Source organism: Polyergus mexicanus, unplaced genomic scaffold, assembly GCF_030449975.1.
Source record: "Polyergus mexicanus isolate NDT 795.1 unplaced genomic scaffold, iyPolMexi1.0 SCAF_4, whole genome shotgun sequence".
NCBI lineage: Eukaryota > Metazoa > Arthropoda > Insecta > Hymenoptera > Formicidae > Polyergus > Polyergus mexicanus.
The window spans coordinates 3,981,028-4,006,727 of NW_027223324.1; the positions used below are offsets into that span (position 1 = coordinate 3,981,028).

General features: G+C 37.8%; 3 protein-coding genes and 1 pseudogene across 4 annotated transcripts; 1 reads left to right on the forward strand and 3 right to left on the reverse strand.

Moving 5' to 3' along the window:
* The first annotated feature begins 1,094 nt into the window (after window positions 1–1,094).
* On the forward strand, window positions 1,095–25,232 carry Brm (ATP-dependent helicase brm). Of its 2 annotated transcripts, none has more exons than XM_070294790.1 (18): window positions 1,095–1,298; window positions 1,864–2,188; window positions 14,831–16,959; window positions 17,391–17,464; window positions 17,991–18,243; window positions 18,386–18,524; window positions 18,626–18,787; window positions 18,915–19,256; window positions 19,358–19,601; window positions 19,679–19,869; window positions 19,955–20,112; window positions 20,190–20,610; window positions 20,697–20,863; window positions 20,958–21,149; window positions 21,335–21,665; window positions 21,745–22,608; window positions 23,174–23,348; window positions 23,469–25,232. In XM_070294790.1, exons 2-18 carry the CDS (start codon window positions 1,913–1,915, stop codon window positions 23,612–23,614), a joined length of 6,264 nt encoding a protein of 2,087 aa, XP_070150891.1. In that variant the 5' UTR covers window positions 1,095–1,298; window positions 1,864–1,912; the 3' UTR covers window positions 23,615–25,232. The 2 variants fall into 2 exon arrangements, with proteins under 2 accessions (XP_070150891.1, XP_070150892.1); XM_070294791.1 differs by having other exon boundaries at window positions 18,102–18,243.
* Window positions 2,441–5,302, reverse strand: LOC138932701 (inositol monophosphatase 1). Its single transcript, XM_070294793.1, is given in 7 exon segments — window positions 2,441–2,731; window positions 2,733–2,818; window positions 2,973–3,124; window positions 3,218–3,323; window positions 3,745–4,007; window positions 4,071–4,204; window positions 4,812–5,302. Coding segments are annotated over 7 exon segments (840 nt in total). The 5' UTR covers window positions 4,881–5,302; the 3' UTR covers window positions 2,441–2,701.
* LOC138932700 (inositol monophosphatase 2) lies at window positions 5,395–8,827 on the reverse strand. Its single transcript, XM_070294792.1, has 6 exons — window positions 8,506–8,827; window positions 7,578–7,711; window positions 7,213–7,469; window positions 6,543–6,648; window positions 6,296–6,456; window positions 5,395–5,968 (listed from the first exon to the last, which is right to left on the reverse strand). The coding sequence occupies exons 1-6, from the start codon at window positions 8,569–8,571 to the stop codon at window positions 5,850–5,852; spliced, it is 843 nt and encodes a 280-aa protein (XP_070150893.1). The 5' UTR covers window positions 8,572–8,827; the 3' UTR covers window positions 5,395–5,849.
* On the reverse strand, window positions 12,653–14,531 carry LOC138932628 (inositol monophosphatase-like; annotated as a pseudogene).
* Window positions 25,233–25,700: the final 468 nt, after the last annotated feature.

Below are 25,700 nucleotides of genomic sequence, written 5' to 3' on the forward strand. Positions count from 1 at the left end.
TCTCGCATCTCGCATCTCGCATCTCGCATCTCGCATCTCGCATCTCGCATCTCGCATCTCGCATCTCGCATCTCGCATCTCGCATCTCGCATCTCGCATCTCGCATCTCGCATCTCGCATCTCGCATCTCGCATCTCGCATCTCGCATCTCGCATCTCGCATCTCGCATCTCGCATCTCGCATCTCGCATCTCGCATCTCGCATCTCGCATCTCGCATCTCGCATCTCGCATCTCGCATCTCGCATCTCGCATCTCGCATCTCGCATCTCGCATCTCGCATCTCGCATCTCGCATCTCGCATCTCGCATCTCGCATCTCGCATCTCGCATCTCGCATCTCGCATCTCGCATCTCGCATCTCGCATCTCGCATCTCGCATCTCGCATCTCGCATCTCGCATCTCGCATCTCGCATCTCGCATCTCGCATCTCGCATCTCGCATCTCGCATCTCGCATCTCGCATCTCGCATCTCGCATCTCGCATCTCGCATCTCGCATCTCGCATCTCGCATCTCGCATCTCGCATCTCGCATCTCGCATCTCGCATCTCGCATCTCGCATCTCGCATCTCGCATCTCGCATCTCGCATCTCGCATCTCGCATCTCGCATCTCGCATCTCGCATCTCGCATCTCGCATCTCGCATCTCGCATCTCGCATCTCGCATCTCGCATCTCGCATCTCGCATCTCGCATCTCGCATCTCGCATCTCGCATCTCGCATCTCGCATCTCGCATCTCGCATCTCGCATCTCGCATCTCGCATCTCGCATCTCGCATCTCGCATCTCGCATCTCGCATCTCGCATCTCGCATCTCGCATCTCGCATCTCGCATCTCGCATCTCGCATCTCGCATCTCGCATCTCGCATCTCGCATCTCGCATCTCGCATCTCGCATCTCGCATCTCGCATCTCGCATCTCGCATCTCGCATCTCGCATCTCGCATCTCGCATCTCGCATCTCGCATCTCGCATCTCGCATCTCGCATCTCGCTGATCTCGCATCTCGCATCTCGTATCGCGGAAGTGATGCGACGCGAGCGCCATATTCTTCGACGGATTGGGCGACGACTCTCCGGACTAGTCCGGAAATTTGTTGAGCGGTGAGCCGTGACGCGGTGAGGCGAGCGGAAAGATGCGTGGAAAAATGGCCGATAGCGTGTTGCTCTCGGGATTGTTCGGCATCGTCGTCTAACTCTTTCGCGGGAAATCGCGGGTTCCCGCGTGGATCTTTGACAGCGCGCGCGTGTAATGGCACACGTGAGAGCGAATCCGGCGATAACGTTAAGCTTCGTAAAGGTATGTGTACGTGTAACGAGAAGATTCTCCTGCTTGGCAGCAAAGTATCGATATCATTTCGGTGATGGCGTTGCAGCGGAAAACCGTAATGGCTTTGTTGTCGGTTGTCTGGTTTGCCTTTCGGCTTTGCGTTATATGCGAAAAATCTATTGTATTTCGTTATTAGATGAACCCCCCCTGGGGAGGGGGGGGGAGTAGCTTCCCTCTTCCCCGGACCACCTCGATCGACACGGTGCTTTCGAGTACGACGTGAGATATGATTTGTGTGTGTGTCACGTTTATCGAATAAGTTTACCCATCGCGGAAAGATGTTGGAGCGATTTCGGATACACGAAAAGCAATCGAGAGCTAATAGCATTCTAAAAGAAGCTGGATAAATATACTCGTCGAGATACAGAGAAACGCGCCTCTATTCAAAGTTGTTATTAATGTGTTTGTCGTCTCGCATCTGTTGAGAGAATAGAAATAATCGTGTGAAATCAGGTTTCTCATATTTGCTCAAATATATCGAGGAAGAACGAAAGCACGATAGATTATTATATTGACGTTAATTTCAATTTTTTAGGTGGTGATTCTCTTATTCGGATAAACTGGAATCCTTCGAGCATAATAATATGGCGAGCCCCTCGCCCCAGTCGTCGCCTATGCCACCTCCGCAAGCCCCTAGTCCCATGGGTCCTCCGCAGCAGGCACCCTCTCCATCTAATGCGCAAGGAAGTCCAATGGGACCGCCGCAGCATCATCCTCACAGTCCAACGCAGGGTTATCAAGGTGGCCCACAGATACCACCAGGAGGACCACCCATGTCGCAACCGCCACAACAGCCTCCACCTCAGCAACAGAATTATCCGCCTCATCCACAGCAGATGCCACCTAATATGGGTCCGCAGGTACAATAGATTTATCAAAAACCATATTTTTGCATGTGTGTGTGTGTGTTTCATTTTTTTCAGAGTTGCATTTGTTATTTACAATAATGTATACCTGGAATACTAGACACAGATTATGAGAAAAGAAAAGAGAAGTATTTCTATTATGGCATTACTAAGGCTTACAAATTTGGATCTGTTTCTTGTGTGACAAAACGATATTTATTTTATTATTTTTAATAGTAATTTATTGATGTATGTTACATTTATTAATTTTAGTTATCAAAATAATAAGTACATCAGATAACAGAAGTATAACAGATAAAAAATACTAAATGTGTACACATCTCTCAGTTCTAACACAATCTTTTGATTAATACAAGTAAATACAATAGAAGTGCAGCTCTCTCTAGTTGCATTTAGTATTATTGTGTCTTTAAGCTAGATACAAAGACATATGCGTTATTATTTAATAAGCTATATAAAGTATACATTGCATATGTGTGTCTGAGAGAATGAGCGCGTGTGATTAATTTAAGTTTTTATTAAGTATCTCAGAATCGGTTCTCTTGAAAAGATCCACGAGTTGCTGTGCAATTTGTTGATTACACGCTGCTATAACTCTTGGCGTCATTATATCTAGTTCTCCCCCTGTAAATGCAAATTTTTATTATTTAAAGGAGATTCTTACGTTACACGATAAGAGAAAATCTAGCAAGTTTTACAATCAGATGGATTGAAGGATATGAATTAGCGATGCTTGTAGGATTCTCTCGTGTATGCAAAAGATGAAAGTGATATTTACCAGCAGTATCTATCACAACTCCGCCTGCTTCTTCAATTATCAGCTTCCCGGCTGCAACATCCCAAGCATCTATACTCTCGATATGATACGCTTCAACAGCTCCCATTGCTACGTAGCACAATGTGAGCGCTGCTGTTCCTAGCGATCGTATTCTAGAGAAAGACAATTTGCTATTTAGTTTTTGAATTAAATGAGATAAAGATTTTTAATATTAAACTAATGTCATTTATACAAATGTATTATACCCGTGAGTGCCTTGTATCAGAGCGTGCATTCTACTGTACACATTGGCTAAATATTGAGGATCTTTCGCGATCCACGGTTCCATGGCCACTAACGATTGAGATACATCTGGAAAAAGTAGATATATCCTTTATTATATATTTTTATGTTTAGAGCATATCTTTTATACGCGTAAGCGTAAGGTAAAGAGAGTAATTATTTGGATGAGCATAGTAAATGAACGGCATTGTAATACATCTGACATTTAAAAAAGATTACTTTGACTGAAGGACACGACCGTTAACCGACGTACATGTAACGTAGTCTGCGGTATCCGATGGATATTAGATAACCTTCCACTAGACCGTAAAATTGTGCATTTCTTATACTTCTTTTCAGCAAGGATACAACGTAACATACGCGAAAATCATATATTTCTACTATATCTATATAGCTCTTATAGATGCTAACTTACATAAAAAAAGACATGCCATTATACGTGTCTGCTTCTGATATAAAAAGTGCATTTTAAGTGTATTGAATAATTTACCTCTCACGTCCGACGTTTTTATAGGCTTCCCGTTGAGAAAGGCGCCACAATGTCTTCTCGCGAAGAAGAATTGTCTCATGAGAGGATTATATATTATCCCGATCTCGGCCTTTTTGTTCACCAGCAGAGCTAAAGAGATGCATGTGTGCGGGAAATGATGGACGAAATTGGTAGTACCGTCTATCGGGTCTATTATCCACGTAGGATCGTCGGTCAACTGCGGTAACCGACCTTCTTTCGCCACCGTTTCTTCAGCAATGAATCTGAAAGATTAAATCTCGTTATAGCCACTCCATTAAAACTATCTATTAGTCACAATGACTTACTTGTGCGATGGAAATCGTGCGGACAATTGTTTTATCAATTTGTCCTCTATCTTGCGATCGTATTCTGTGACAAGATCCCAGTCGATCCCCTTACTTTTGACGCTCTTCTTAGTGTCGATGCTATCTTCTATTATCTGTAAAGAGCAAAGTAATCTTCTATAATACATTTCGTTTAAATATATATATATATATATTCTTAGCATTTTTCAAATATATTTTTTATAAATATAATTTTTAATATTATTCAGTACATAAAAGCAAAATATTAAAGTTATAAAAATAAAAGTTATTAGTTACATTTCCATTAAGGAGAGATCAAGTTCAAATTCATCATTAAAAAAACTTTCACAAATTTGGATTGTGGGAATATATGATTATAAATCTAAATAAAAAAAAATTATTAAATAATTTTTTAAATAATAAATTGATATAAATTAATCCAGCAAATTATAATTTGATTTCGTTTCAATTAAGTTCAGTTAATATTTATTTAATAAATATTTTGAATGTATTTTTTTTTTACTGCGCAATCACATACAACACATACATACATACAAGAAAAAAAGTTTGAAGATCTGCGTTTAAAAAAAATTCGCTAAGCAAATATTTTAACTAGACTTTGAATAAAATCAATTTCATTATCTCGCATTCGTTATCTCGTGACTTGGCGTCTATCTTGAGATCTCTGATCACTATCACGCAACGTTCTCGCCGTTACATTTTCTTCGTTTAATAACGCACCTTTCCTGCATACAAGACCAATTCTTCGGCGATTCTGTAACATTCGTCCAAGTCGTTCGCTTCGCACATGTTTCTCACAATCACGTTTCTGCCTCGCCGGTGAACAAACTGGTCGCTTAGCCCGATTCGCAGTACCCGAGTACTGACAGATTACTCCTTAGAAGGACGCACGCACCGCGAGAGACTCCGACTGTCAACGGTACCGGATCGGATGCACGAATGAGCGTCAAACGCAGAAACGGCCGAAATTTATCTCAGTCGATGATCGCGAAAGTTCCGCACACAAGTCGGTGATATGACGTCAAAGAGAGCTGGATGGTACACCGTCGTTAAGTCGATTACGCACGGCTGTCGAAGCGAGTCCCCGGGATTTCTATCAAGCTTCCACGTATGATATTTCGTAAACATTGCGGTTTTTACACCTTCCTGTGCATTTGCCGGTTCTTCTATAATTAGATGACACAGTTCCGGGGCATGGAATTTCCCTGCGGGCGTCGCTTTAAATTCTCATTTAGACTCGATTAGACACGATCCTTGTCGATAAGAAACAGGAAGGGGCGGGAAAAAAAAACGAATCGTAAAATCATCTCACCATGCGTCTTTAATTGCGGGTATAATTACAAAATATTCCATATTGCGTTGATATTATGCAATTTCCTATCTTTTATTGATTATTACGATCGAGATAATAGGTACGTGAGCTATTTACACGAAAACGTAATTGAGGAAATCAATCATTTTAATCTTAATTAGATTCGCTCTACTGTTGTGCAAATTTGCGTTATATGATTTCAATCTTATACTATCGGAACAATGTAAGACGCAAATTTGAGTTGCGTCTTTAACAATGAGCTGTAAATCAAACAAGCATTAACTTAGTTGAGAATATCTCTTGAGAGAGTAAAATTTCTCTCTTTTTTTTTTTAATTAATTCATAATGTGACACAAAGTTTACGCGTATTACGATCACACAGTTCGATGACATAGCAGAGAGTCATTCGATCTCCAAATGCGTATATTTTGAAACTATTGACATTATTATTTCGTCCTCATGTCCACCCGTTGATCGGCCTCACGGATGATCTTAACGACGTCGCGGGCGATTTTATCGTTGCACGCAGCTACCGCTCGTGGCTTCATGATGTCGATTGGTTCGCCTGAAATAAGAAAAAGAGGAAAGAAGTATATTGTGGCCATTGAAGCGTAACGAAAGGCGAAGTAACCGATAATTATGATCCGTGTTGATTGAAACAGTGATTGTATGCATTAATAATAGATTTTTTGATCCAGCTTCAGAATTGATAACAAATTATAAAAATCAATTTTATACTAAAAACTTTCACCCGCGCAATATTGGTTACTACAATCTAAATTCCAAATAATTTTTTTTTTTTTTCCCCGTCGTAAAATGTATCTTTCTCAGATTTGCAAAAATAAGAATGATACGACGATACGATTTACATATAATGACTTTATATCGCAACCTGTTATGCGGTCCACGACGACGCCTCCCGCTTCTGAAATGATAAGCGACGCCGCGGCTATGTCCCACGTCGAAATGCCGGGGCCTTCGATGTAATAGGCCTCGACGATCCCCAGCGCGATGTAGCACAACGTTAACGCCGCCACGCCGAGAGTGCGAATGCTTCAAGATGGAACAAATAATGTGAGAAAACGCGAAACGAATTACGAGACACGTGCGAGAGGCCGTTTTATATTATCGAAGCTTACCCCTGAGCCGCTTTAATGACATCCTGGATTCTTTCCACCATCTTTTCCCGTAGATCATCTATCTTTATGAAGCCAGATTCCATGCAGACCAGAGCTTTTGATAAATCTGTAAGAAGAAGAAAAAAAAACAGCATTAATTACCAGCACCGATATCGTGTGGAATTAGAGTAATTAATATTTGTCCGCGCTTTCTAACTTTATCCTTGACACCAAATTTTTCAAGTTACACGTTGCATATTCTCTGAATCATTGCTGCCGCATACTCGATATATTGCGACACAGTCATTAGCGAGTATTGATCTATCGATCTCTGGCATCGTATAGGTAGAAGATAAAAAGACATATTCTTTTCCTTTTTTCATTTTTGTAATCACATTGAAGGGCTTTGATCGTCCCGCTTTCACGCGGTTAGGTTAATTCAATTCTACAAAATTGTCTTTTGTCTTGTAAAATCACGTTTCTCAGACGTGAGAAATTGACTAGCTGAAAGATCTTTCGTTATTGCGAAAGAAGATAGTGTATCATATTGTATATTCTTTCTATTACCTAATATACCGGTAAATCATTTTATTTCACATCTTTGGTATTGATAACAATTTCTATTTCTTCTATTTACCATTTGCGTTTGTATTTTTTGTCAAATCGAATCGCGGAGATAAAAATTCGTTACCTTGAACTTTGGACACTTGAATCGGTTTCCCGTTCAAGAACGCGCCTCGTCCTTTCCTAGCTGTGAACAGTTGCTCGAGAATGGGATTGTACACGATACCGAGGACCACCTCCTTTTTGACGGCCAAACCGATGACCACGCATGTATGCGGAAATCCGTGGACGAAATTGGTGGTGCCATCGATGGGATCTATGATCCATGTAGGGACATCGGTCAGTTCCGGTAGCTCTTTGCCGCTAGACTCTTCCGCGATAAACCTGATAATAAACGAAAGATAAACGTCATCATTGTTAATTCCTTTTTTCTTTTTTTTACGCTATTATCTCCGCATCTCAAATAATGCGAGTCGTCTCGAAAGACATCACCTGTGGTCCGGGAATGCACATTTAAGTTTGCCGATGATAACGTCCTCTATCTTGCGATCGTACTCGGTAACGAGATCCCAATTACCCAGCTTCTCATCGACTTTCTTGAGGCCGTTGATGGAACTCCGAAGAATCTTAATCGACACTTCGTATTTATTAAGGATTGACGCGGATTGTATCAAATCGTTAAAAGATAATGAGCGCTATATGTAAACGAAAGAGATTACGGAGGATAATGTAAGCAGTCGTGACGTATAAGACAATCGATTATATCCGCGAGGTAAACGCGCTACAATACACGTTTTTAAATAGCGCGCATAGTTAGAGATGATCGCGCTTGATTCGCGGTATTTTTTACAACTTGTCTGATGAATTTCGGTTTTCCCAGTTTCGATCATGGAAAGATTATTCTTCGTAACAATATATATTATTATCATGGTATTGCATACTCTTCGAAAGAGCATTTTCGATTCAATTTTCGAAAATGTCATTTGATGAAAGTAACACTTGTTCCGTTTATTATAGCACTTGATACGCTTCAATTTTACACACATAAATCGATCTTAACAAATCAATTTTGCAGTTGTAAGGCATATCGATTGCAATCGATATGCAGTCTGAAAAAGTATCAAGATTATCTATAATATGATTGCATGTATTATTCTATCTAAATCTTATTATACATATGAGTCGTACGATGGATAAAAGATTATAAATGTACGCGCTTCGTGGCATGTGTAAAATATTCTCAGTAAAAGTCATCTACGAGAAGTCATGTCGCGATACGTGTTGACTCTCTGTTCAACTCTCACGTTATCTTCAGGTATAATATATAGTCACGGAAGCGCGTGTCGAGCAAATAATCTCTTGACGCGTTAATCTCGACGCGGCATTTTTCCTCGTTCGGGATGAGATCGAGTACGCTTACCTGGGCAGCCTCGTGTGCCAATTTGATGGCGGTTTCATAGTACACGTCCTCGGCGTATCGCGCCATTTCCTCTCCTCGTCGTGCAACCTGGTGAACGTCGCGAGCGTCGTTCGCACCGCTTCGACCTCGCCGGGAAAAGCTGCGAGCGAGCACTGTATCGCTCGCACCGGCACCTCGCGCTTTTCACTTCGGATCGATGAAACGAGTGCCGATGTAGGAGGTACGATCCGAGGACGACGATCGCGGCTGGCGGCTGACGTGCCGAAGATTTTTCACGCTCTTTCCGTCTAGAAATGCGTTATTGAAATTTTCATATTTGTCGCTGCTTATCAACGAGATAGCGCACTCTCGACAAATCTCGGGAAAAGTAAGCTCGACTAATTTACCTTACCAGATATCCTTAATTGTATTGTGATGTAATTATACTTGGTAATTAATTTTTTTCTTTCGGCGATTGCCGGCTAAAACGATATGAAATATTACTGACGTGTCGCGTGTGAGGTATTTACGATTCTACATTGTCTACTTTGCAAGATAACAATGTAATGCCGTTCTCCGAGATAAACCTTGATTCTGTATTCCGTTTATGCTTAATTGTACGCACCTGCCGCCATGATACATCTCTGCGACGCGACTGTTTTATAGAACAAGATGTAACGTTATCTCTTGATTTATCTCTCACAATGTTTAAAATCTGCATGATTTTAATAATGTTTTAAATCTTCGACTAGCAATCTCGAGAAATATTTTAATTAAGATAATTATAAACTAATAAAGGCTCTTATGAATATAATATACGGAAGGAGGGAGAAGGCAATTAAGAGCCAGCGCGCTAATTTGTGCGTATATTATATTTTATTGCAATCAAATTACATTGACACTTTAACTAAGCGATGATAGGCATAATCGTGAAAAGCGTACGTTTCCGTCTTTTTTTTTTTTTTTTGGACCATCCTCAGCGCAATTACAAAATATATGGAATATATTATATCAAAAATGCAATAATAACAATACGCAGAACAAGAGTGAGTCATTCATGGTTGTCGGAAGGTAAATGTTATATAATGGATCTTTGAGACAGACAGAGAGATAGAGAGAAAGAGACTGTCCGATAAAATATACTACATTAAAAAGGCAATCGGTAATACGAATATACTAAACTTGAATGAGTCGCACATGTTGTACAGAAGGCAAATGTTACTTACGAACATTCGAGACAGAATGTCAAGTCTCTTCATATCGCACGGTATATAAAGTAAATATGAATACACAGGGGTGTTTACAAGTAAGACGACATGACATTCAAAGTTTTGGTAATTTATCGATTACATCCGTATAAGTATAATATAAATATCCTGTCTGTTTGCAAAAATTAAGGCTGTTTTTTTCCCCCCCCCCCTTTAATGTACACCATTTAAAAAATTAAACGTTTCTGAAGCAAAGGTTCACTGTCCAGAATTTCGACTCCATCTCAATCAAAATCGTAATTAAATTCTAATCTATGATCGATTAAAACAGAATGATTCGTCACATTCCATCTGATTGCGATGCTCGCGCGGAAAAAAAATGCTGTTGCTTCGATTAAAGTCTACGTCACGGGCTGCCACAAACATACATAGTTCATACAATATTTTTATTGGACCAAATATCTGGATTGTTAAAACAACTATTCAGATATTTGGTCCAATAAAAATATCATTGCATGAATTATGCATGCTTGTGGCAGCCCGTGACATAGACTTTAATTGAAGCAACAGCATTTTTTTCCCCGTGCCGATATCCTTGCAATACGTAATTTGTCTGCCCGTTTCACCGATGTATGAGACGTTACAATTACTGCAATTAATTTTATAATCGATATTGCTGTGCCAGGCTTTAGGAAGAGTGTCTTTGTGAATTCTAATGTAACTATGTAATTTATTGAGACTAAAGTAAGACAATCTGACGTTAAGATTCTTCGTATAATGTCAATATATTGCTCGGATATAAAGGGAACATTCATTTCTCTATTTTTTGACTTATTGAATAATGTTTTAATTTTTTCATGCGCGTCTTAAAAAAAGGACCGAAACGTATACTTGTTACGATTATGCCTATCATTATTTAAAGTTAAAATGTCAATGTAATTTGATATGTAATAAAATATGTGCGCACAAATTACCGCGCTGGCTCTTAATTGCCCATCTTTGTATGATAAAATAGCTGTGTCGTACATGTATGGGCGTGATCAGTTGCCTCGAGCACGACAATAAATAGCAATATAAAAATCATAATTAGATATGCAAATCTTGCGCGTTAAAAACGCGATAATAATTCTACTAGTAATCCCCGCAATATTTTTTGCGTGAAACATTTCCACGCGTCTACTCGATTATATTATTTAATCCTTAAAATATTCCTCAATGGATTAGGAAAAAAACATAGATATTTTGCTGATAGAGATTTACATTCTGCAAAATATATTCTTTTATATATTACATCGACTTGTGCTTACGCTTACACTTTATCAATTAGTATCTCGTTCTAAGATTAAAACGATAACTGTATATTTACGGTAGCAAAAGATCTCTTAGAAATTACGTTGAGAGAAGAATCGAGTCGATATCCAATTATATTAGTTTCCTCACGCGCCTCTCCTACTAACATACAGCGTCGTTGACTAATATTTTTCACTGATATTATCAGGGCTCATTACCTTATAATCCTAATTATCTTTCAGTGGTATTATTCGATTTTCGGTTACAATGTCTATATTCGTTGCTTATTGAATTATCCGCTTTTCCGTCTGCAAATTGCGTTGGTTGCGCAAATATTGTACTTAATATTCTCTAATGACCAGCGCGATTGTCAGTGTCTCTCTATTCTAATAATCGCACTTTTTTGCAAATAATATCTTTTACTTCCTCTCTGTAGTCAATAGTAAAACATTTTGTTTTTTATCGATTTTGCATAATATTATATATTTAAATAAGCTTGTGCCGGAAAGAATCTATCGCACAAATATTGCTCCCTTTTTTTCCAACAAACAACTTTTTTTCGTTGACGAGCATCGTACGGCATATATAACGATTTTTTGTTTATTCATATAGTATCGCGATTTATTTAAAAAATGCGAAGAGCGCAATGGAGGATTAAGTAAATGACAGTTGATTTTTAAAAGATCAACCATACGAATCGAAGATGCATTGTATCTACAATATATGTATCGTAAGGAGGAATTGGTAAAGCAATTTATAACATCCGACGAGCAATCATGAATATTTATCACGTGTAATAATAAGATTGTTGACAAGAATCTTTTCACGTTCCTGCTCATTTTAATCTTTTTATCTTATTTACTAATATCAGTATCTTACAAAATGAACGGACATGTAAAAGCCCTCAGGTAATTACTTTAATATTTTAATACTATGGTGCCTCCCCTCTCCTCACAATTAATTAAATCGATAAATGTTAAGTTAATTGATTATTTAACTTACAATTAAAAAATATTGCTCTCTCTATATATGTTTTGCGAATTGTAAGAAACTGGAATCGTTAAATGGATGCAAATATAAATTTCAGAAATGCAATAAAATTGCGTGCGCATATTTACGTTACGGTTTTCTTCTTTTTCTATAATAAAAGTAAACAGTTTTGTGTAACACATAATTATTCAACATCGCCTCTTACACATTGTTTCTAGTTTTCAAATAAATAATTTTATTTATACATTTACGGTGTGTGCGTATGTACGTGAGACTAAAAAAATAATCTTTCTTAATTTAATATCGCGCTTTATAAATTATAGAGGATATAATTTGTTCATTGAATATTGTTGCTGTAAATTATGTAAATGTACATTTGTGAATTTTCACATTTATATAAGATTATATTGAAGAAACAAAATTATATGTCGAGAGCAAAAAAATACTGTTTTGATGCGAAATATATTTGCAGACGATATATTTTTGACAGATGAATAAATTTATCATTATTGTAAGGTGTATTTATAATAGTGACGAGAGAAAGATTTCTCAATCGAGAGGAAAACTAGGAAAAATCATGTTACTCGTTGCGCAACATGGAGACGACATAACACATCTTTTACGTTAACGCAATAGGATTGATCAATCATACTATATATATTGCGAGTGAGTCAATAGGATTTTTCGTATTAGGAAACTTCTTTAAACTGGTTTTTATAAGTAATTTCCTTGTGTTACGTGATAGACACGTTCCCTCCCGCACGAGAGGACACGCCTTGTTCTGCTTTACATTCAGCTTCTCAATCATTTAATTCGTAATTCGTTTGTTTTTTACATTGTATCTGATTCTCAAGCTGTTTTCTTTGCATATTTAAGTCAGTTTCGACGATTAATTTGGACATCTCAGGACATGCCAGGATTTTATTCTATGGTATTTCGGTTATTCGGCTTCATAATGTCGTAGACACCACCTGCGAAAATAATTATAGTAATAATTAATCTGCTCTAATCGCGCGTCACATTAATCCTTCCGTCTTCTTTTCTTCTTTAATAAGAGACTCTGCATGTAATTGCAATCCTGATTTCGATTTAAAATTTCTAACGCGCAGCTTGTAAAGAGTAATTATTTTCTTATTATTTGAAATGAGTGTGTTAATAGTATGTTAAAGATGCCTCCTTTTTACGCGATTTGAGTCATTTCGTTTACATCACTCATCCCGTCGATGATTAAGATATCTCAGGTAAGACTTATACGAGTTTCGAAACAGGTTTCTCGAAAGATTCACGATTTATAAATATATCGTGGAAGAAAATGGATGTTATACGCACAATATTCTTTTATTTATCCGGATTTTCTTACCTTTTGTCTCCATAATAGTTCCACCCGCTTCGCGAACGATCATTATTTCTGCTGCGATATCCCAGGCTTGGAGGCCATCTATTTGGATGCAATTTACTGCACCTCGCGCTACGTACGCCATGCTCATCGCGACCGATCCTATGCTCCTGGTTCTGAATTTAATAGAAAAATATGTATCTTTTACTATAAAAAAATAATTTATATATATATATATATATATATTTTGCGCTTTATACATTATACGTATATCGGTATACATCGCAACATCATCATTATGTTCATTAAACACTATAAATTATGTAAATGTAAATTTGTGAATTTTAATATTTATGAGAAAGATTATATTGAGAAAGCATAATATTATATGTCGAGAGTAAAAAAGTTTTTTAATGCGGAATATATTTAGAGATGATATATTTTTGAGAGAAGGCTAAATTTATCAATGTTATAAGTGAAATATACATAATCGTATATATTGTATATTATTTTATTTACGTTCTCGTGGCCTCGATGGACTAAGGCGTCCATCCTACCGAGAAAGATGTCTTTTTTTTTTTTTTATTCCAACCCTTATTCCATGCGCTATCGAGACGAAAGTCTTCCAGTCTTCCCAGGATAATATCGCGAATATCCTCGATAGTATGAGGCCTCCAAGCATAGCAAAGAATGTTCGAGTCCTGGAAAAATCAGGATATTATTTATCGCAAATGAGTCGCATTAAAAATGTACATCAAATTATCTTATGTACGATAAAAGAACATACGCGTTACGTACATATGTTACGTACACGTACACGTACGTAAATTACTTGATCGATGAGACACAGGCATTATGTTAGATTTTCGAGAAGTTTGTGAAACGACGGAAAAGAAAGCGGGAATGATTGAGAACAAAAGGAAAAGATTCTTTACTTTCCACGTTCGAGCTCTTGATCGGTTTTGCATTGAGGAATGCTCCATGGCCTCGTCTGGCGGTAAACAACTACTCCAATACGGGATTGTAAACTATTCCAATCTCGAGTTCCTTATTCACAGCTAATGCGATCGACATGCAGGTGTGCGGGAAAGAATGTACGAAGTTCGTTGTTCCGTCGATCGGGTCGATGATCCATCTATCAGCGCCACGAAATTGTCTCTGGTAAAGATTATCGCTATCATCGTGTCGCGAGATATTGCCATTATAACGCGCGATGAACACATGTTGGTTTTATCGCGTTTTTGGAAGTTTTTACTAGTTTATGTAGGCGCTAAACTAATTTAAACAAAAATTAATTATTATTATCTTCACGCTATCTCTATTTTTAGTTTTTTTTATCAATAATATTTTTTATACGCATTTCATACGTTTTATCACATATATTCAAATTTAGAATGTATTACGATATATAATATTTAAAAAAATTTTGTATGAATTAGTTAACTGAAATTTACATTCAATTTTTAGTATCTTTTACTTTAAAATATTATGACTTATGTGAAATCTTTCTTCTTCTTTACAGAATCAAGGTCCAATTGGGCAGGTATCTACTTCTCAGCAGGGTCCCGGAGGACCAATGGTGCCCGGCCAAATGGGTCCGACCGGACCACAAAGTGGATCGCACATGATGCAAGCTGGTCCGAATCAAATGGGTTCTAATGGACCTGGACAGATGGGTCCCGGCGGACCCGGACAAATGGGACCTGGTGGACCCGGTCAGATGGGTCCTGCAGGTCCTGGACAAATGGGACCAGGTGGCCCCGGACAAATGGGTCCAGGAGGTCCTGGGCAAATGGGTCCGTCTCACATGGTACAAGGCGGAGGTCCTCCCAGTGCTTCTCACATGGGACAGAGTGGACCAGGGCAAATGGGTCCAGGTAGCGGACCCATTCCAGGTTCTCAGATGGGCACCGGAGGCCCCCAAAGCTCGCAGATGGTTTCCGGAGGCCCTGGGCCCGGGCATATGGGTGGACCTCCAAGTCATATGAATGCAAGTGGCCCACCAGGTCCAGGCCACATGACTACCGGCGGTCCGTCTGGACCGGGACACATGAGCGGTGCAGGACCTCCAGTATCAGGACATATGAACGCTAGCGGACCACCCGGATCAGGGCACATGAATGCGAGCGGTCCCTCTGGACCGGGTCATATGAACACTAGTGGACCTCCTGGATCAGGTGGTCACATAAATGCCGGTCCTCCGATTCCAAGTCATATGAACACGGGCGGTCCGCCAGTATCTACGCATATGAATGCAAGCGGCCCAGGAAGTCACATGGGTCCAGGTGCTCCTGGTCAGATGTCCGCGAGTGGTCCGTCAGGACACAATATAGGACCAGGTGGTCCGAATCAAATGGGTCCGGGTGGTCCGAATCAGATGATACCTATCAGCCAAGCGCAAATGGGGCCTAGCGGACCCATGGGTCCCGTAGTATCGACAGGACAAATTGGACCGAATGGACCTGGACAAATGGGCCATAATGGACCATCGCAAATGGGTCCAAACGGACTTACACAGATGAGCATGGGCGGACCACCCGGACAAATGAATATGAATGCACCAGGCGGACAGATGGGACCTGGTGGACCCAGTAATCAAATGGGACCTCAGGTAACATCAGGCAACCAAATGGGACCAGGTGCGCCAAGTAATCAAATGGGGCCTGGCGGTCCAGGTGGACAAATGGGACCGGGAGGAGGTGGTGGTCCTGTCGGTCAAATGGGACCGAATAGTCTTGGTCAGATGGGTCCGGGAAGTAGTCCAGGAAGCGTGTCAATGACAAGTAGCGGACCGGTATCTATGGGTCCGACGAGTGGACCTAATGGACCTACCAGCGTAGGTGTAGCCAGTGGACCTGGTGGGCAAATAACTTCAAGCAGCGGCCCAGGAGGACAAATGGGCGTAGCTGGCCCTGGGAGCGGTTCTGGAGGACAGATGGGGCTAGGAAACGGTCCCGGTGCGCAAATAAATGCCGGTAGCGGACCAGGTGGACAAATGGCACCCGGAAATGGTCCCGGAGGACAAATGGGACCAGGCAGCGGACAAATGGGACATGCCGGTAGTTTGCCCGGAGGTCAAATTGGACCAGGAAGCGGACCTGGCGGACAAATGGGACCAGGAAACAGCCCCGCTGGTCAAATGGGAGGACAAATTCCATCTGGCGGTCAAGGACAAATGATGCAAGGAGGTCCGGGTGCTCAAATAGGTCCGAACGCTCCTAGCAATCAAATGGGGCCTGGCGGATCAAATAGTCAAATGGGACCATGCGGTCCAAATAATCAAATCGGTCATATAAATGTGAGTGGACAAATGGGTTCTAACGGTCCGACCAATCAGTCTCCTACCACTCAGATAGGTCCCGGTAATCAAAATCAAGGTCAAGTTCTTGGTAGCACGGCACCAATAGGATCAGGTGCTCCGGTAAATCAGATGAGTCAAACTGGGAGTGGACAAATTGGTCCTACTGGACCTTCAGGACCTCCTGGACCAGGACAAGAAAATCTGAATGCACTCCAAAAAGCGATTGATTCTATGGAAGAAAAGGGACTACAAGAAGACCCACGGTATTCTCAATTATTAGCTTTAAGAGCTCGTCAAGGCAGTGGCATAGAGAAACAAGCCTTTAGTTCATCGCAATTGCAGCAATTACGGTATGTGAATGTCTTAACAATTAAATATCACATTAATAGTACATTAATAGTTTATGACAATAGTTTATGACAATATAAAGAAATATGAAGAAAGTTTCGATGATTATACAATAGAATCGAGAAAAAAAAAACGTAAAGGCCAATATGAATTGGATGGAAATATTGTATGATGACAAACATATACATATATGAAGGGAATATGATAATAAAAACCATCATATTATGCATCATATTAGCATGATATTGTTTGAATTTTGTAAAATAAAATTTTTTTAGCCAGTTAACGTTATATATTTATGATTTTTGTCTATGTACATATATATTATATTTATAAGGATATTTTTAACAAGCTTATAAACAAGAATATAAACAAACATCTTCTCTATGTACATGTATTTTTAAAATTTGGCATTTTCAATTTACATTTACAGAGCTCAAATAATGGCATACAGATTTCTGGCAAGAAATCAGCCAGTACCTCAACAAGTTGCAGTAGCTGCGCAGGGTGAGTTTCTATAAATATCTCGATATAAACTTATGCGTTCTGGGTGACTACTCTATCTTTTGTATCGCTTTTTGCCACACGAATTTGTTTTGCTTATGTGAAATAGAATCTTTTTAATCGATATTTCTTTATTTCTCTATTTTATATCTATTTGCTTTTATTTTTATATATATTGTATGCCTTTAAGATTATAAGAGTATACACATAAATATTAATATGTATGTGTATTGTCTTGTGTATTTTCTGTTGTTTTCTAACATACTAGACATTCGTGAACGATGCTCCTATATCAATATTTTATTTCAAGCGCTTTTAAATGCATTATTGAAGTTACTTGCCGCATTAACTTAAGTTCTCAATCTATTATAAATGAGAATGTGCAATTATGAAAAAATTACGCTTACAATAGATTAATGCTTACACGATTTGTAGATTATGTAACGGAAAAAAAAAAGAGATGAATGTGATTGTGGTATTTACAAAAGTATAGGGTAGAATGATCCTGATTTAAGACGGATTTGGATAGGTGGCGCTCCTTCTCCTCCAGGGATGGGTCAACGCCCTATAGATCCGTCTCAAGGCCCTGCTACAGCAGCTGGGCCACAAATACCAGGTCCGAATGTTATTGGTCCCGCAGGTCCCACTCCTAGACCCGGTTGTCAAACGCCGCAACAGCAACAGCAGCAACCTCAGCCTGGCACTAAAACCAACAGAGTGACGAGCGTGGCAAAACCCGTCGGATTAGATCCGTTGTTAATATTGCAAGAACGAGAAAACAGGTATAGAGGCGATCTTGTATATTGAGGAACATACGGCTTATTATACTATATATTTATCAGCAAAGTATAAATAATAATGACAATAAACTATACTTAAATATCTACAAAATGTTACTAAATATACTTTACGCTTAATGAACAGAGTAGCAGCCCGTATATCGCTTAGAATGGAGCAACTTAGCAATTTACCAACAAATATGCCAGAAGATCTTCGTATACAAGCTCAAATCGAATTGCGGATGCTCAGAGTACTGAACTTCCAGAGGCAATTAAGAACAGAGGTATCCATTGTAATCCATTTATAGATCTGTCATTTTATATGTAAAATTGAGAGAATTTTTTACTTACATTTAAAAAAAAATTTTTTTTTAATTTTTCGTAGATAATAGCATGTACCCGAAAAGACACTACTTTGGAAACCGCAGTGAATGTGAAAGCTTATAAACGTACGAAACGGCAAGGATTGCGCGAAGCTAGAGCTACCGAGAAATTAGAGAAGCAACAGAAATTGGAAGCAGAACGTAAACGAAGACAAAAACATCAAGTAAGTTTATCCATATCTAAATTATATGAAATCATAATAAATAAATAAATTATATGAGAGATTATCAATATGATATATTAACATTATTATCAATGAATATATGTATGATCATGTTACGCGTTTATAGGAATTTCTTAGTTCCGTGCTGCAACATGGCAAAGATTTCAAAGAATTTCATCGCAACAATGTCGCAAAGTTGGCTAGGCTTAACAAAGCTGTGCTCAACTATCATGCAAATGCTGAACGGGAACAGAAGAAAGAACAGGAACGTATTGAGAAGGAGCGTATGCGTCGTCTTATGGCGGAAGACGAAGAGGGATACAGAAAATTGATTGATCAGAAGAAAGACAAACGTTTAGCTTTCTTGCTATCTCAAACGGACGAATATATTAGCAATCTCACGGAAATGGTTAAACAACACAAAATAGAGCAAAAGAGGAAGCAAGTTGAGGAACAAAAGCGTAAGAAGGTAATATATAAGCGCTTTTCACATGCACTTTTTAAAAATATATAATTACTAATATGTAATAGATGCGTTGTAATATCAATGAAACCTTACATATCTTACAGCAAAAGAAGAAAAAATTACAAGATGGTGAGAATGCTGAAGATGGTGGTGCCAACGATGATACTCGTGTCGGAGTAATAGATACAGCCACTGGTCGCACATTAACAGGCGATGAAGCACCATTGATGAGTCAATTATCAGCATTCTTGGAGGCACATCCTGGATGGGAGCCAATTGAATCAGAAAGTGAAGATGACGAAGAAGATGACGAAGATGATAACGGAGAGAGCGAGGATAAATCCGATAGTGAGTTTTTCATTCTTGGAAACTTCTTAACACAAGTTTTATTTTTGCTAACTTGATTTACGAAATGCGAATTGTAGGCAAGGATAAATCTACGGGTGATTCTGAAGAAGATAAAGCAAAAAAGACAATACACAAGGCAAAGGTGGAAGATGACGAATATAAAACAGAGGAACAGACATATTACAGTATTGCTCATACTGTTCACGAAGTAGTTACGGAACAAGCAAGTATTATGGTGAACGGAAAACTAAAAGAATATCAAATCAAGGTATTTTACTTATTCGAATTTTAATATTGTAATATATTGTTTATTGCGTTTTCTTCATGAATAAAAATTTAATCAATAATTTTAGGGATTGGAATGGCTAGTTTCGCTATTTAACAATAATTTGAATGGCATTTTGGCAGACGAGATGGGTCTCGGTAAAACAATTCAGACCATTGCTTTAGTAACATATCTTATGGAAAAGAAGAAAGTCAACGGTCCATTTCTTATCATTGTTCCATTATCGTAAGATTTCTCTATAGCTTAAAGCTGATTCTTACAAAAGCTATTTTTGTATCATGTGTTTAACATACTGTTTCTAGGACATTGTCGAATTGGGTTCTTGAATTTGAAAAGTGGGCACCGAGTGTCGTCGTGGTGTCGTATAAAGGTTCTCCGGCTGGCAGAAGAGCGATACAATCTCAGATGCGAGCCACAAAATTCAACGTTCTATTAACAACTTATGAATATGTTATAAAAGACAAGGGTGTGTTGGCGAAATTGCAATGGAAGTATATGATTATCGACGAAGGACATAGGATGAAGAATCATCATTGCAAGCTTACCCAAGTGCTAAATACGCATTACTTGGCCCCTCATCGATTGTTGTTAACCGGCACACCATTGCAAAACAAATTGCCAGAACTGTGGGCTCTTTTGAATTTCTTATTGCCTTCGATCTTCAAATCCTGCAGTACATTCGAACAGTGGTTCAATGCTCCTTTCGCGACTACCGGCGAGAAGGCAAGTAGTTCGTATAGAGTAAAGTATATTCAATGCTTTTATAATATATTTTTACTTAATATTACTGCTACTATGTTGTTATACAGGTGGAACTCAATGAAGAGGAAACTATTTTGATTATTCGCCGTTTGCACAAAGTCCTGCGACCTTTCTTGCTAAGACGTTTGAAGAAAGAGGTAGAATCGCAGTTACCCGATAAAGTGGAATATATCATCAAATGTGACATGTCTGGTCTACAAAAAGTTCTATACAAGTACGTTAATTTACGATGTCTGTGTGCTTCGGAATATTATGAAGTTTACGTGTAAATATAATATACAAGCGAAAATTCTCTTTCTGTGCCGCAGACACATGCAGAGTAAAGGTGTACTGCTAACCGACGGATCGGAAAAGGGAAAGCAAGGAAAGGGCGGTGCCAAGGCTCTTATGAATACAATCGTACAGCTGAGAAAATTATGCAATCATCCATTTATGTTTCAAGCTATTGAAGAGAAATATTGCGAACACGTAGGCACACAAGGCTCTGGTGTTATTACTGGGTAATTATTATCTCGATGGTTTTTTCGAAGAATTTATATATAAAGATAAAATATTTATATATTATAATATTTATTTTATATTATATTATTATTTTGCGTATTATATATTATTTTAGATTATATTATTTTTATTTATTTTATATATATTTTTTAAATATTTATTCGATTTCTTAATTTGTCGTCAGCCCGGACTTATACCGTGCATCTGGAAAGTTCGAACTTCTCGATCGTATTCTTCCCAAACTGAAGGCTACGAATCATAGAGTATTACTGTTTTGTCAAATGACTCAATTAATGACAATTATGGAAGATTATCTGAGTTGGCGTGGATTCATGTATCTGCGATTGGACGGCACAACAAAAGCAGAGGATAGAGGAGATCTGTTAAAAAAATTCAACGATCCCGGATCGGAATACTTTCTTTTCCTATTATCCACACGCGCAGGTGGTCTAGGTTTGAATCTTCAAGCTGCCGATACGGTCATTATCTTCGATTCCGATTGGAATCCTCATCAGGTACGTGATATTAATGTGTAAAATATAATGCCGATTAACGTGACGTTAAATTTGAAAATAATATAATGCTCATTTGTAGGATTTGCAAGCTCAAGACAGAGCGCACAGAATTGGACAGAAGAACGAAGTGCGCGTACTCCGATTAATGACTGTCAATTCTGTCGAAGAGCGAATATTAGCAGCGGCCAGGTATAAGTTAAACATGGACGAGAAAGTTATTCAAGCCGGTATGTTCGATCAGAAGTCCACCGGATCGGAACGACAGCAGTTCCTTCAAAGTATTTTACATCAAGATGACGCTGATGATGAAGAGGAGAACGAAGTGCCAGACGACGAGACAGTGAATCAAATGATCGCTAGGACGGAAGGCGAATTCGAGATATTCCAGAAATTAGATTTGGAACGACGACGCGAGGAGGCCAAACTGGGTCCAAATCGCAAATCACGATTGCTAGAGGAAGCTGAGCTGCCTGATTGGCTAGTGAAAGATGACGACGAGGTGGAAAGATGGACCTACGAAGAAGATGAAGACAGATTCCTTGGAAGAGGTTCGAGGCAACGTAAAGAAGTCGATTACACGGACAGTTTAACCGAGAAAGAATGGTTGAAGGCGATCGATGATGATGGCGCCGAGTACGAAGAAGAAGAAGAAGACGATAAGAAAAAGAAAAAGACACGAAAACGAAAAAAGAAGGGCGAGGAGGACGACGAGCCTATGCCGAAAAAACGAAGAGGAGGCGGTTCTCTGGTCGATCCTAAAATGAAACGAGCTATGAAGAAATTAATTACCTTAGTCGTTAATTATACGGATAGTAGTGACGGTCGATTATTGAGTGAACCTTTTATGAAATTACCCTCTCGAAGAGAATTACCGGATTATTACGAGATTATTAAGAAACCTTTGACTATTAATAAATTGTTGCAGAAAATCGAGGAAGGCAAAGTAAGTATATTCTATATATTATATTCTTTTTTATACAGGATGTCCGACAAGTAAGTGACCAAACGAAAGATGGAGGTAGATTGGGTCAAACTGAGTCGAAAGATGCTGAACCTTTTTTTTTTTTTTTAATAACGCTTAATAAAGAAGTTATTATTAAGTAACGGTGAACCGCGCACCGATGTGCGCCCGGCTAAAGGTCGGCGCTGATTGACCAGACTTTACTTAATAATAACTTCTTTATTAAGCGTTATAAAAAAAAAAATGGTTCAACATGCGGATAGTAAGCGGAGGGGCACACTTTACGGCGCGCGGCTCATCGACATGCGCTTGGCTAAAGGTTGGCGCTGATTGGCCAGACTTTACTCAATAATAATTCCTTTATTAAGCGTTATATTATTAAAAAAAAAAAAAATAGTTCAGGACTTTTCGACTCAGTTTGACCCAATCTACCTCCACCTTTCGTTTCGTCACTTACTTGTCGGACATTCTGTATATTTGTATTAAACACGCATACATAATTCGTATTAAACACGCATACATAATTTGATAATTTTATTTTTCCAAGTATGCTGATTTAGACGAGCTTGAGAAGGATTTCATGCAACTTTGTAAGAATGCTCAAATTTATAATGAAGAAGCATCTTTGATTCACGAAGATTCGATAGTATTGCAATCCGTTTTTACGAATGCGCGTCAGCGTCTTGAGGAGGAGGGTAATAACTCCGACGGAGATGATAAGGGTATGTATATATTCTTTATCTATACTTGCTTATATCATCGTGTAATTGTTCAACGAAAGCTAAAATTTAAATGACTACGAAATGCTATTCTTCTTCTTTAATCTTCTTTTTCTTATGCAGATGGCGAAGAGGGTTCAGATGCAGATTCTAGTGTAAGAATGAAAATTAAATTGAAGGGAAGAAAAGGCGAGGGAAGAGGCGGTCGTAGAAAGAGAGTTACTAAGAAGTATATATCCGACGATGACGATGATGCGGATGATAATTAAAAAATATAACTTTTTAAGAACCAAGACGACGAGAAATATATAAGTAAAGTAGTTTAAGTATTTACTTAAGAATTATATTTAAAATTTCGTTATAATATGTTAATGTAATAAAATCTTTTAAGAGTACAATCACAAGAAATGTAACCTATGCAGAGGAAAGTACTGCTATATCATTTAAACTGATATAACACGGTACAATACTAGCTATATCATTGTAAACTTTTAATTAGTAAACTCGTGATGGATTAATGTGGATATTATCATATGTTTATATATGTAGAGAAATCTGGGTACACAAACATTAACTGTATTACTTTATATGAATTTGCGAGTAGCAAATAGCTACAAGCATTACTGTACAGAAGAGAGACTATATATTTAAGATTTATTCCAAATATTCTTGTTTTAATCTCTTACTGCTTTTGCGATATGTGAAGTTGAATCGAGCGTTATACTTGATCGCTAAGATATGCTTTGAATTTTAATTCTCTGTATCATTATTGGGGATAGCGCATCGACATTTAAATACATTACTCTCTGTGCGTCTCGTCGCAATAAATTATATTAAATTTCTATAAATGATCGGAAATATACAGTAAGGAGAAAATCTTCAAGTTGCTAAAAAAAAATCTAATATCATATAATATTACATTTTGCGAATATTTGCAATGCAGTTGGAACTGTGTGGGTATATTGAAATGTTATCCATTTATTATTAATATTTGGCCAATAATATATGAGGATTGATATTGCCATCGACTATTATTATTATTATTATTATTATTATTATTATCATCATCATCATCATCACCGCAGTCTCTATATTTTAATGTTTAAAGATTTATACATAAATGGGTTATTATATACTAAATATGCCAAAGACCTCCCGTGATACTAATTAATGGCAAATTTTTTTCTATTGGGACAAAAATCTGAGTAATCAATTTTAAATATTTCTCACTTGAAAACTATAATATCGAGTTTAAAAAATCCGTTCTTTTGAACGGAATGAACTTTCCGTTTAACTCAATAGCTTTGTCATTTGATATCAGAATGTTTGTTTTTTAAACGGTGTTGTAGTCTTTTCATAAAAAAATCAAATTCGTGTACTTTTTTTTATTGAATTTTATATTTCTTCAATTAAACACTGCAGGAAACAAATTTATTGACTTTTAATGCATACTAATTACATGAGCGAGCACTCACATTGTATTGCTCGGACAAGTAACACCGATGAGGAATTTTATCACAAGCAACTTGATTTGCAAGGCACCTGTCGAAACTTTATCCGGGTAAACAGGTATTATATCGAATTATCCGAAAATGATTAATCGTCTGAATCATCAAGAATCGTAATGATTGTTATGGTGATTATATACAATTCTCACGTAACGATGATTTTAAATATTGTACTTTGATTACAAATGATCGTGCTTCTGATACACGGTATATATTCATCATTGATGAGTATATTGCACCATAGCAAAATATATGAATGATTCATCGATATCATGTGATATATTTGTATTAGAATTTCAACTTTTGATTTTTTATATACATATATTAGAGATTAAATATACTTAGTCATTGCATTGGCATGTAATGAATTTATTATTTCCTTCAGATTTATAGCGTGTGATAACGGAAAATGTAGTTTTAACAGTAATACAAAGGTAATACAATTGAAAGGTAATATAATTGAAAGTATTGATGAAAATAAATTTTATAATGTACTAAACCAGCTGCGTTAAGTACGAATAGGTAATGCGTGAATATATATATATATATATAAAACAGAGTTGCACAAAAAAAAGTGAACAAAATCTTGCAAGTTTTGAGATTTCCATTATAATTTTCCCTTGTGAAAAATTATCGTCTTAAAATAAAAAAAAAAATAAAATATTCTTTGCACTTGATTCGATCGATTTAATGATCAATTTTTCTTTCATTTTCAATCTTTGTATCTAAGTAAGCAAGACTGTTCGCACCAATATTTATTTATTGAAAAGAAGAATATGTAAATATCACATAAATAAAAAATTTATAACAACGATATGAAATAAATAAAAAAAATCTTGAAGCCAAA

What these genes read in the sequence shown, in the direction of transcription:
- Brm (XM_070294790.1), top strand. Translation starts at nt 1,913, where the DNA reads ATGGCGAGCCCCTCGCCCCAGTCGTCGCCTATGCCACCTCCGCAAGCC. An exon ending in CACCTAATATGGGTCCGCAG is followed by an intron (nt 2,189 to 14,830) that starts GTACAATAGATT and finishes TCTTCTTTACAG; the next exon opens with AATCAAGGTCCAATTGGGCA. An exon ending in CCGATTGGAATCCTCATCAG is followed by an intron (nt 21,666 to 21,744) that starts GTACGTGATATT and finishes GCTCATTTGTAG; the next exon opens with GATTTGCAAGCTCAAGACAG.
- LOC138932700 (XM_070294792.1), bottom strand. Translation starts at nt 8,571, where the DNA reads ATGGCGCGATACGCCGAGGACGTGTACTATGAAACCGCCATCAAATTG. An exon ending in TGTGCATTCCCGGACCACAG is followed by an intron (nt 7,470 to 7,577) that starts GTGATGTCTTTC and finishes GTTTATTATCAG; the next exon opens with GTTTATCGCGGAAGAGTCTA. An exon ending in CGTCGTGGACCGCATAACAG is followed by an intron (nt 5,969 to 6,295) that starts GTTGCGATATAA and finishes TTCTTATTTCAG; the next exon opens with GCGAACCAATCGACATCATG.